Source organism: Armigeres subalbatus, chromosome 1 (assembly GCF_024139115.2).
Source record: "Armigeres subalbatus isolate Guangzhou_Male chromosome 1, GZ_Asu_2, whole genome shotgun sequence".
In the NCBI taxonomy this organism is placed as follows: Eukaryota; Metazoa; Arthropoda; class Insecta; order Diptera; family Culicidae; genus Armigeres; species Armigeres subalbatus.
The window spans coordinates 150,626,761-150,639,587 of record NC_085139.1 but is presented as its reverse complement, the minus strand read 5'-3'; the positions used below and the strand labels follow the sequence as shown (position 1 = coordinate 150,639,587).

At 37.6% G+C, this 12,827-nt stretch overlaps 1 protein-coding gene across 1 annotated transcript in view; it reads right to left on the bottom strand.

The window, feature by feature from the left end:
- Positions 1-6,266: 6,266 nt before the first annotated feature.
- LOC134205259 (transmembrane protein 120 homolog) overlaps positions 6,267-12,827 on the bottom strand; it is a 32,573-nt gene continuing 26,012 nt past the window's right edge. The window contains exons 4-7 of the mRNA XM_062680352.1: positions 10,369-10,444; positions 6,792-7,157; positions 6,574-6,726; positions 6,267-6,508 (exon numbers count right to left, since the gene is read on the bottom strand). Of these exons, the coding sequence (XP_062536336.1) occupies positions 6,449-6,508; positions 6,574-6,726; positions 6,792-7,157; positions 10,369-10,444 (655 nt within the window). The 3' untranslated portion in view covers positions 6,267-6,448. The remainder of the gene's footprint in view (positions 6,509-6,573; positions 6,727-6,791; positions 7,158-10,368; positions 10,445-12,827) is intronic.

Sequence of the window (12,827 nt, the reverse complement as noted above, 5' to 3'; positions counted from 1 at the left end):
CTGGAAACCTCCTTTCAAGAGGCCTGGAAGCCTCCTTTCAAGAAGCCTGGAAGCCTCCTTTCATAAGGCCTGGAAGCCTCCATTCAAAAGGGCTAGAAGACTTCTTCCAAGCGGCCCGGAAGCTTCCTTTCAAGAGGCACGGAAGCCTCGTTCTAAGAGGTCGAGTCGAAAGCCTTCTTTAAAAAAGCTCGGAAAGCTCCTTTCAAGAGGCTCGGAAAGTTCCTTTCGAAAGGATAGGAACCATACTTTCAAGAGGCTTGAAAGCCTCCCTTCAAAAGGCTCGGAATTCTACTTTCAAGAGGCTTGGTAGCGTGTTTTCAAGAGGTCCAAAAGCGTTCTTTCAAGATGCAAAAGAAGCGTCATTTTTAAGTGGATCGAGAGTAGAGTTTCCATCCCGTGACAAAAAATCCCGGGATTTAGGAAAACTCGGAATTTCCCGATTCCCGAGATATTATTTTTGAAATCCCGAAAATCGCAAACAGTGTTATGTTTCTTCTTACAAAAATTAATTTGTTTTGAACGCGAAACCCAACTTAGGTGATAAACTCATACCATATTTTATACCTCCCATCAGACATGATTTTTTTCCATGTTCGTTTATTTGGTAGGCTCAGGCATGTATACATTGTGTCAGATGTGCCCAAGGTTCTTTGTGATGCACAATAGATATCATCTTATTATTAAATTAGTAAAAGAAGAACAAACATGAAAATATCGGAGATAGTTAATAGAACATCTTCATAAAAATATTAGATTCCCCTATACCACTCAATGGACTGGTACTTTTTCCAGAAGCTACAGCTCTCTAATAATTAAACGACAAGTATCTACAGAACAAGATCAGCTCCATTTATTTGGCACCTGCTTCCTACCCATTTCCCGTCTACAGCGAGGTTGTGTACACGAGCTGATATTCGCCTTGCTAATCTCTTCGCGCCATCCAACATTGAGTCAGTCTTCCTTCTTGCCTCCAAAACAATTCTAGATCCAATTCATGTCCTTTCAAACGACTTTCGTACAACAAACTTTTTAGAACATGCGCAAGTACAAGTGGTCCGACCCCGATGCTCTGCCTAATTTTTTTGGTGTGTTGCTTCGATCCAAATAAACTTTGGTCAACAGGCTGCACATTAGGGTGGTTCAAAAATTCTATTTTGCTCCACAGTGCTCATCTATTTCTTTACCATGTTCTGAGTGTCCTCTGAAAATTTGAGCTCATTTGGATTAAAACTGATTTAGCACAAGCCGTTTCAAGTTTGCATGCAAATTAGTATGGGGAAATTTATTTTTTCATTATACTGTTAATGACGTTTCCCCATTAAGCGCAGGTTAAAAGAAAACCTACATAGCTAAAAGGGATACTCAACAGCTTTCACCCAACGAAAATCGCATGTTGATTAACCGCCCCAATAATTAGTAATCGATTTTAAGACAGGTTGCGAATCTTTAGTCATGATCGTTAAACTTCTTTGAGGGCATCACTGAAATGTGCAGTGCAACATAGTAGCCTGAATTTGTGTGTGCTATCTTTCGCGCCACGAGCAGCAATGTTGCCTGTTGATGAGTTATGCAATTAGCTCCAGAGAACCACGGTATAGATTAAATTCGATTACTAATTATTGGAATGATTAATTGAGATGCAGTTTTCACTGAGTGAAAGCTGTTGAGTATTCCTTTTAGCTATGTAGGTTTTCTTTTTACCTGCGCTTGATGGGGAAGCGTCATTAACAGTATAATGAAAAAATAAATTTCCCCATACTAATTTGCATGCAAACTTGAAACGGCTTGTGCTAAATCAGTTTTAATCCAAATGAGCTCAAATTTTCAGAGGACACTCAGAACATGGTAAAGAATCAGATGAGCACTGTGGAGCAAAATCGATTTTTTGAACCACCCTACTGCACATAATTTGTCCAGTTCTCGGCTTCTGTCAAAATTGTATACCAACTTTAATCGCGTAATCTATTACCCCCATTACCGTTAATTATCGAAATAACTTACGTTAAATTATCGAACTCCGATAATAGTTGAGTTGATTCATCTTTTTTTCGCAGCAAGCGATTACTTTGAACACAATAACCTTTATCGGCGAGGCGATAACGGTAAATTAACGATTAACATCAAGATTACGAAGTGATCTGTTCAAAATTAGGAAGAACTGCAGCTCTTGGCAGAAATATCAATTAGTAGCCTGCCATGGGTTGAAGGATACTCTAGTACAGTAGCCGTTCGATAACTGCAAAATGTTTGCTTTTCAGTTAACGAATGCTGTTCGATAACTGCAACGCATTCTAGACGTCAAACGATTGTCAATCGACGTCAGATGCAATAAAAGTGCATCTAAATGTGCAGCGCAATGCAGCTGTCATTGAGTCGATAACTGCAAAATGTTTACTTTTCAGTTAACGAATGCCGTTCGATAACTGCAACGCATTCTTGACGTCAAACGGTTGTCAATCGACGTCATATGCAATAAAAGTGCATCTAAATGTGCAGCGCAAAGTTTTTAAAAAGCATTGCAGTTAAAAGACTTGCAGTTATCGAACGTCTACTGTATTGTGTTTTCTTTGTGAGGGGGTTCCCATATATCCAATAGGTTATGGGCCCAGTACGATTCTACTGCGCATCTTCCATCTATCGTCATTAGGGTATTGAATGCAATCCCAGCAACTGTCTAAACCCAATGCATATTCAAAACAATGCAAACAGTCAAGCCGACTTCAATCGCCAGCGAACCCATCTTCTCGGACTCGGCGAGCATATATTCCAAAAGGGTACTCTACCTTTCGAGAAAAACGTGAATATTGTTTGCTTCTTGAAGTCGTTTTTTTTTCAAAAGAATCAATTCAAATTAGAATTGAATTGAGTTCCAATTTGAAATCTGTATTATCTGGCCTTTCTAAAATATGAATTTTACCCCTGAACATTGAATAAAATCATTTTTAAATTAAAAAAATAAGTTTTCTAAGGAAACATCGAAAAATCCCGGGATTTCCTGGGATATACGAATAAGTTCATCCCGAATCCCGGGACAACGAAAATGGCCGGGAAATGGAAACTCTAATCGAGAGTTGCCATTGAAGAGGTTAGGAAGCCTCTCTAGAAGAGAGCTTCATATAAAGGTTCTTTTCAAACGGATCAGAAAGCTCTTTACAAAAGGCTTGGAAGCCTCCTTTCAAGGGATCAGAAAGCATCGTTTTAAGAGGTTTGGATGCCTACTTTTAAAAGACTCGGAAGGCTCCTTCAAAAATCTCGGAATGCACCTTTCAAAGGGTTCTAAAGATTTCTTTCAAAAGGCTCAGAAATATCCTTTCAAGTATTTCTACATTCAAGATGCTTGGAAGCCTCTACAAGAGGCACAAAAACCTATTATCAAGAGACAAGGAAGCCTACTTTCAAGAGATTCAGAAGGTCATTTCAAGAGGCTCGGAAGTTTCCTTTCAAAGTGCTCGGAATTATTCTTTCAAGAGGGGGTACCTCAATTAATGCAATAGTTCGAAGGGGTACCTCTCAAGAAAAAGGTTGAGAACCGTTGCTCTAGACAAATGACCTTTATGTGGTGAGTTATTTTTTTGGACAACCTTATTTATTCGCAGGGCGGTTTGTATGTTTTGACGTTCCCAAAGATTTTTTCATTGGCCACGCAAAATTTGAATAACTTTCCATAACAATGACCAAATACTTTCGTTTTTTGATAGCACAAAGCCATAAATACGCTTAATGATCTGTACTGATGAAAATGTCAACATTCCATCAAAGTTTTAGGATATCTGGTTTTGAAGTTATTGCCTCAATATGGGGACACTTGATCCTCCATTATTCACCCATACAAAAATTTGGCGAAAAAATTCAAAAAATATAAGTCTGTTGCTTCTATTTTTTTTGTAGATTTGATGAAGAGTTGGCAGGAAAAATTATTTATTGCATAGATACCATAGAAAAGGAATCAAGCCTCCCCAAATTAAAAATTGCATGTGCTGTCGAATTCAATAACAAAAATGGTTCATGTATTCCTACAGCAATTCAAAAATTCCGCGTACTTTGAAGGAAAAATGTTTTAAAAATCTGAGGGCACCTTTCTAATTTTATCAAAGCAAGTTCTTGGAGAGGGATCAATTTCCCCCGAATATTTTAAAAGTCGATGTATCAATGTGTCAATGTATGATGATGTATCAATAACAACAATAGTTTAAGGACTGTCATGTATCAGTAAAGTGAAATACTATATTTCTTCGAGAGTCTGTGTGGAAATCGCGTATGATTATTTATTTTTGGCTGTGATACATCGGAAATCAGAAAAGGGGATCAAGTCTCCCCAGTCTCCCTTTTCGCCCACAGATGATTCTCTTTTTTAATCTTTATTAATGTGACCCAAAGATGAACTTTTAAGGGAAAAATGGGACATACAAGGTTATAAACTAATTGACTCAGTTTTGCGAATTAAGTTGATGTCTGTGTGTGCGTGTTTGTCTGTAATTTTTAGACACTTATCCCGGACCCAGTCTACTTGTCTTGCATTGCCAGGCGTTCCGGAAAACGTTCCGCATTCCGTGATGAATCTGCTAAGTCTGAAGAATCTATGAAATTTGTAGCAAATGGGATGTCGCTAACATATCCGCATAATCAGAAGAAAAATGGAAACCCTAGGCGACCTAGGGGGTCTATTGAATTTGGAGAATGAAGGTTTGAATAATTTTGAAAATCTAGACAACATCTGTAAGTATTAAAAAATGTAGGCATTCCGAGATATCAACAGTTGAATTGATTTGTCAGACTCGAACATATCTGCTAAAAGAATGACGAAAATCCATTCAGCCCAAGATGAATACAGTACTAGGTGCTCCAATCTGCCAAGTTTGTGGAAGAGAAGAAGGCGGGGGTGAAAAATTCATTTTTAGTGCAAAATGAAAACAAACCGGCTGGCTCTCTCATATTAGAATCCAAGATGGCTAACTCGTGAATTTGGCAGATTGGAACACCTAGTGGTGTATTCATCTTGATCCAGCCGTTTCGAGTTATGCGGATACGAACACAGACCATTTCATTTATATATATACAGATAAGGTGTCCCGGATTGGCCCAAATAAAATCTAGTCACTTTACCGTAGAACCAATTTCTAGAGCGACATTTAGGTACTAAAATTAACACAATCATCATTTCCACATCCATAATACCTTTTTAATTGGAAATGTTATTTCACTGCAATTTCCAATTTTCCGACCACCTGTCATTCGAATGACTTGTATCCGAATGAATCGCCTGCTTTGAGCGTGCTTACAGCGGCACACTAGGAGTTAACTTTCTGAAATCAGTATGGCGAAAGGCATCTAAGGTTCGATTTCTCAAAATTAAGCACCTTCATCGAAAAAATATTTGGTAGGCGTAGTAGCGGACACCTTTCTACATAACCGGTACCAAATAGTTTTTCATGAAAAGTTCCCAATACACCCAGGTTTTTTTTTACACGGTTGGATTTCATTAATTTCTCGGTTAACCTGAACTTTCACAGTTTTTTAAATACCCCCTGAATTTTCTTTGATTTTTTGTGAATTTTTTCGTGGGGTTAACTCATTGCTTCATTGACGCTGAAGGTCTTAAACGACCAAAACCAAACCGTGTAAAAAAAAACCTGGGTGTATTGATAAAACCCGCATTAGATGTCTTTCGCCATACAAATTTCTGGCGGATAACTCCTGCTGGCTATTTTACGCATATACTATAGCGCCTGGATGTGGTAGCGGCGAGTAGAAAATCAGCCACTGCCAATAATTCATTGATGGAAAAAAAATCTCCACTGCTCAATGAATCGCCTGCTTTGAGCGTAATTACAGCGGCACACTAGGAGTTAACTTTCTGAAATCAGTATGGCGAAAGGCATCTAAGGTTCGATTTCTCAAAGTTAAGCACCTTCATCGACAAAATATTTGGTAGGCGTAGTAGCGGACACCTTCCTACATAACCGGTACCAAATAGTTTTTCATGAAAAGTTCCTAATTTTGAGAAAACCCGCGTTAGATGTCTTTCGCCATACAAATTTCTGGCGGTTAACTTACGCTGGCTATTTGCGCATATACGATAGCGCCTGGAAGTGGAAGCGGCGAGTAGCAAATCAGCCACTGCCAATAATTCATTGAGACAGCATGGAAAACGACAGGGGAAAATGGCTGACTAGATTTACGTTTCAGCTTACAAATGGATGAGCAGTGCTACTAACTTGTCATAAGGCAAGTGATGATTAATAAACATGAAAACAAAACAAAATAGGTACCAATTCTCAAATTTAGTTTTATTTAAATATAAGTTCTTGTCAACACTATTCCTAATAAAAATAAACCTCTTCAGCCTGAGTGAATTATACATTTTTGTTCTTAGACGCCGAAAATACACACAAAAAGCATTGTTAATCCACATCATTCAAACATGGAATTCTAGTTGACGATTAACAGTTTACTTAGTTTTATCACATTCGTTGTTCAAACCAGAATCGTCCAACTTCGATTTATCGCCCTACAATCGAAACAAAAGGAAAAATTTAAAAACAAATATGAACTGATGAAACTGCAGTGATTTACCTTAATTTGGTTACGCGCCTTCAAGGCCCACGATAAGCTCATTAACCTGTAGCGTTCCTTTATGCGGCCACGTAGCTTTTGCGGGACTACCAGCATTGTGGTTGTAGTATTTCCGATGAACAGGATCAAGAATAATAAGCTGAGAACCGGAATCTGTATTGAAGAAGTGGAAGTTAAAAAAGTGATCATGCTTACACCGAACCTATTAAGAAACGCACCTGCCAGGGTGCATCTGGATGCTCGGCCAGTTTGTACAACGTCCATGCATTGTACGCTTGAAATATGTAACCCATAAAAAGAAACGGGATTAAGAAGCTTAACCCGCGCCACATCCACGAATGGAAGCCTTCAATCGTGATATCCATATCATGTCGTTCGCCAAGAGCTTTAAGTCTGTAGAGTACTCCTTTTTGATAACCGAACTGCAAGTACTGCACCAGGCTGATGTACACGTTGAAATACATAAACTGCGCACGGAAAAGCTGCCAAGTTTCACCTTGAGGCCAAACTAGTAGCACACCCGCACACACCGTAGATATAAAATGATGCAACCTCCACCATCCTTTAATACGGGATCCATTGACCTACGATGAAAACGCAATTGAATGTAACACGTTTATCGTTTAACGCATTTCACGCTTATCTTTTTTTATACATAACTGATAGGTAAAACGTTTTGAATTTTAGTGATAATTCAGTCCAATTTAGTGCAATAAACCTGGGCGACCTAGGTTCAGAAGATTCGATTCCCGACAAAGCTTGAGTGCAAAACGAACATTTGTTTGTTGTCAAATCGCCGATTAAAATTACTTAATTCGATATCTTTTCGATCGTTTTAACGGTTAAAATAACAGGTCGTATAGCAGAAAAATCTTACTGTGGCATCAAATCGAAAACATTTCTTGCTATCGATGAGAGCAAATCAAAAACTTATTTTTTATTGGCGTCCGATAAACAAATAAGTACACAGTTTGATGTCATATCATGTGATTTAGAAATCTACAGAAAACGATATCAAAATATGTAATCAATCATAATGATTCATATTTGAAAACAAATTATGATTTCAATTTGATTTCAAAATCAAAATATGTTTTCTATATGCTCTCATTATCTTTTCAAACTTTGCTCGGGTTCCTGAGCAAAGTCTGATATCATAAATAGAGCAAATTGAAAACATACTTTGATGTCGACATCAAATTAAATTCATGATTTGTATTCAAATTATAATTTTCGGGATTGATTATATCTTTTGACGTAGAACTACGTCTGTGTTTTCTATATTGGGGTACACTTTACGATTGCAAAAAATTGAAAACCGTCACGAAAATATGATAGACTTCGATCGTTAATATCTCAGCCGTTTCTCGATGGATTTTCAATTTTCTTGGACCATTCGATCAAGGAAGAGTCAACGCTTCATACCTGATGTACACTGAAGTCGTTTGTTACGCGGTAATTTTTACAGGAATAGTTTTTTATGCGATTTTTTTCACGCGAGTTTCTGGATTTCCGCGGTTCCTTTAGACATACTTACGGGATTTACGCGTTTTTTTACGTTGTTTTAATTTACGGGGCCCATATCTTCCGCGTTAAAACCGACTCTAGTGTGTTACAATGTCTATGTATAATAATATTTACTATTAAAAACTTGCTAACAGTTTATAGCGCTTGGTTTCGGTGAATCAGTCAATCTCGTAAGTGCATCGCAAGCTTCTTCTTCAATAGCACTACATTCCAACTAGAACTTGGCCTGCTTTTCAACTTAGTAATTTATTAGCATTTCTTTAGTTATTCATTAAAAGTTTTTTTTTTATGTCCGCCATTGCAGGGCTTTTAGCTGGTGCAGTTCGTTTATGCTAACTTAAATGTGCGTTTTCCTTGGAAAGTTTAGGGGCGTTTGACGGTAGCTTTTTGCTTACGTCTGTTGATGCCAGTAGAGGGGCTCGGAATCTTCTTCGCTGTTGCAGTGAATGCGTTCTGGTAAAATTTCTTTGGCTCGTTTTGCTGATTCGTATGTGTCTGCCGGAGTAAACGCTAAGTCCGACGCAATTCACGTGAAGGAATAATTATTATTATTAATAACGCCGTTGACAGCCCCGCTTTCGCAATGGGTTTTTCTGTAATGAGCCACCAGGAGTTTAGACTGACTTAGCGACGGGTGGTAAGTCTCTGTAGCAGTTTGCGTCGGTGATGGTTGCAGCTGTACACTATCAGCCAGGCTTGTGCTTTTCAAATTGTGTAATCGATTATCATTTAAAATAATGTAAACCTAATTAATACCAATTTAATGTCAACAATTAAGTTCAATCGGATTTTTGGCATTGTTACCAATGCTTCGAATCGAGATACAATTATCGAATGATTCTTACTCTCTAGCGAGTTTTTATCAATTGGTAATTTGGATATGTGAACGCTTGAGAGTATTGTTCATCCTCGAATATTTGAAAATTTTATTTTTATCCTCATTTTCAAATGTTGGTCCAAAAATTATATACATCACCAGTTATGCTTGTTTGGTCTGCATTCACCTTAAATAGATATGATACCTATCGCTTATAGCATCCCACCACGTGTTGGCTTCATTCACGACGAGCGCCCATAAAGGACACTCTCATATGACGATGGTTGACAACGAAGTAGGCGAGGCGCGAAACACGCTCACCCAGCATCTCTATCGTAAACGTCAACGGAAGCACACGTTTGAGTAAGTAATTCGCCGTCACTTTGATACGGCAGCAAAGCAAATGGCCGATCTCACAATGCTCACTCAATCTCAGGAGCATAGGATAAACATCGAAAGCAGATTCAGGCTGGGCTTGAAAAACGCTTGCTTTGGTCTCAACGCACAGAATAGTCGAAAGCCTGTACATTACATACAGCTACGTAGTTCAACGTCACCTTTGCGTACAACCCGATTGGGCTGAACCTTTGAGTTTTTATTTCATTTTGCTAAAGATTTCTAAATTGTATGATATGACATAAAACTGATTACTTATTTTATTAACGAAAACCAACATCAACATTAATTTTGAATTTGATTTCATCGATAGCACGAATAATTTTTGATGCGATGTCACAGTTAGATTTTTCTGCTACACGTTTTGTTATTTTAACCGTTAAAACGATCGAAAAGACTTCAACCTGAGTTATCAAAATTGGGCGATTTCATAACAACAAAATTAGTTATCGATTTGCTTTTAAACTTTGCGCGGGTTGTTACTTCGGTTATAACATGGCGCTTCAAATAAAATGAAGTAGGAACATAAATACGAAACATTTCTACAAAAACTCTGTATTTCTACCAATGGTGCTACTTCCACTAAGGGTGCAGTTACCCTACATCAGTGATGCTCAGCATTTTGGACATTTTTCCCCTCTACTTGTCATACAATAAATATGAGCTTTCGCTTACAAGTTAGGACTTGAACGAAAGCTTTCAACTATATCTATCAGCTGAGGATATTAAAACGAATTTTGTTGTTAAAATCACTGCGTACGACTTGATGAAAGCCAAAATAATAGTGCGGCCCCGGCCCGCGGGACGCACCTTTGTTTTGCTTTGATCGTTTCGTACCGAGTGAATTAAAAACCAATATCCGTTTCATTACCCTCAGCAGATAGATACATTTAAAAGTTTTCCACCAAGTACTAATTTGTATGGTCAAAGCTCATTTTTTGTGTGAGGAGCAAATCAAGGAGAAAAACGCCCAAAGTGCTGAGCACCACGGTACTACGTGTTCTATATTTTTCCTTCTTACATTCGGTTGAACCTATATAAATGTAATATATTACCTTCAAAATTGACTCCCGGATTGTCAACGTGCAATAGTACCACACCGATAGAAAGATAAATGCTAGTTCAAGAGCCCTGAAAAAAAAAGAAAGTTCGTTACATCGTTCAACATGTTGGAAATATTTACAATATTCACTACACCAACTTGAATTCTTTGAAAAACACTTAAATATTTAATTGGAGCATTGCAGATTATTCAGTTTTTTGACACTTGTAAACATAATAAGTATTCGTTCAAAAAGTTCAAGTAAAAAAAAACAAAAAAAAAGATCATTTAATGGAGACACTCCAGTGACTTTCATGAAGTATCAAAAAGCATCACAACAGATCACAGTTATACTCTATTCAGTATAATTATCGTTTGCATGAAATATATGAACAGAAGATGTGCTCTTATAAAATGATTTTTTTACGTACCCCACAAGATTTTTTGGTTTTCCGAATATTTTGTATCCTAAATGTATTTTTCAAAGATCTTGTTTGCATGCATATAATGATTGGATAGATGATTCGTTATGTCATAAATATGAATTATTTTAATATTATGTTCTACTTATATGACTTCATAAACATGAAGGTATACGATTTCCTTTACCCACTTGCCCTACTGTACCTTAACTGTAAACAAACGATTTTTTTTATATCTTTATTGACGAGATTTTCAGCCCTAGAATAAGTGTCATTAGTCACTTATTTCTTCAAATGGCGGCATAAAAAGGCAATTTTCGGCATAGGTTCGATTTTTGCCATATTCAACTAAACTAAGGCAAATTGGTCATTTTTCGGCTTGCAATATGCTTGTTTGATGGTGGATTAAATCCTATTGGCCATATGAAGGTTTCATATACTGTTGATGTCATAGAAATGATCAAAAAATCACTATTAGATTCTGGTGTTAAAAAGGTAGATTTTCTTTAACAGCCAAAGGAAGGTAAAATAGATTCAAAATTGAGTTATTTACGAAGATTAGACAACCTGCAACCAAAATATGTTGTTGTTATTAATGCTTATAATCTAATCAAATACTCATTTCGATATCAAATTAAGAATCTTATGTTTTCAAACTTATTTTTTTATTTATTCGTTTATTTAGAAGCTCACTCGCCGTTTAACTGCTTAACAGAGCCGAGATCCATTTAATAATATGCTCAATACTACTTTTTTATTCTTCCCATTTTAATTTCTCGAAGAAGTGTCCATAGCAATAGCATATGTCTCATGACCCGCGTTGTGGAAACACTGATCGCCGCACACTTTTTTTTGTTCCACCATCAATACGCTTTGTTGATCGCCGGCGTTTGTTCGTCGTCTAGATAAAGTCCTTTGATGAGTTAGATGTTCCGTCGTTGTCGTCGTCGATGTCAGTCCATTCGTCGGTGATATGCATACTATCCGAATACCTCGCAACTAATAATATGTATTTGAGTTGAGACATTTCCTTTAGATAAATGAAATAAAACTAAAAAGAATGCAATCGACTTCGTGTCATAGCACGGTTGATACTTACTGACGCTGCCAACACTGTGTTACCACTAGTGTCGTGTTTTTCTAAAGCTATTTATCGCAGTTCTCACACTTTTTAGAGAAAGCTAAAATTGTCAAAGTTCCGACGATTAGCTATCGTAGTCAACATACGAGCATATTCCAGTGATTTATTCCACCCGCGAGTGTTATCACGGAAGAAAAATCAAAAAACAATCAACTGAATTTCGGATTGTTTTCGTCTACTCGCCGGCCATTCGTCATTAATCAACTCCCGCGCCGTCTTCCGTTTATTCTGTAAGGCAACGGCGGCTTGTTTACAAACAACCGCAATGACAATGACGAAAAAGTGTGACGGCGATCCGTGCTTTGGCGCTTCTGCTCGAGGTGGCAGAGTAGAATGCATGAAATGCCATAAGCAGTTCCACCTAAAGTGTGTCAGTTTAACTAGAGGCCTGAATAAGAGAAACGCGGATAGGTATGTGCCGCCAATCGAACCGTCAAAAAACAGCAGCCAATCGAGCAGGAGACCTGTCAAGCATCCAAAATGTTGGCTCAAATACTGAAAACGGCCAAATTCGATTTTATGCCAATTTTCAATAAACAAAATTGAATGTATTTTACATTAGTTTGCAATAATATATGCTAGTCATTAATAGAATATGAAATGGAATTCCATTGTTTATTGGATTCTATTATTATGTGATGTGGACACATAAAATAGCGGATTGTGAGATTTTATCTACATAAACCATTTCTTCCTTTTCATGTGTTGTTCTTTGATGAAGAAGATTGAATGCAGTGTTGGCAGAGTCATATTTTCTATCCGCGTTTCTCTTATTCAGGCCTCTAAGTTTAACCGGGAATCAATACAAAGCAGTACGTGATTGCCCCGGAGCTCTCTGGTTCTGCATGGTATGCCGTAACAGTGTTATCACAGCTGATAACCGCATAGGCGGCTCCGACGACTGCTACG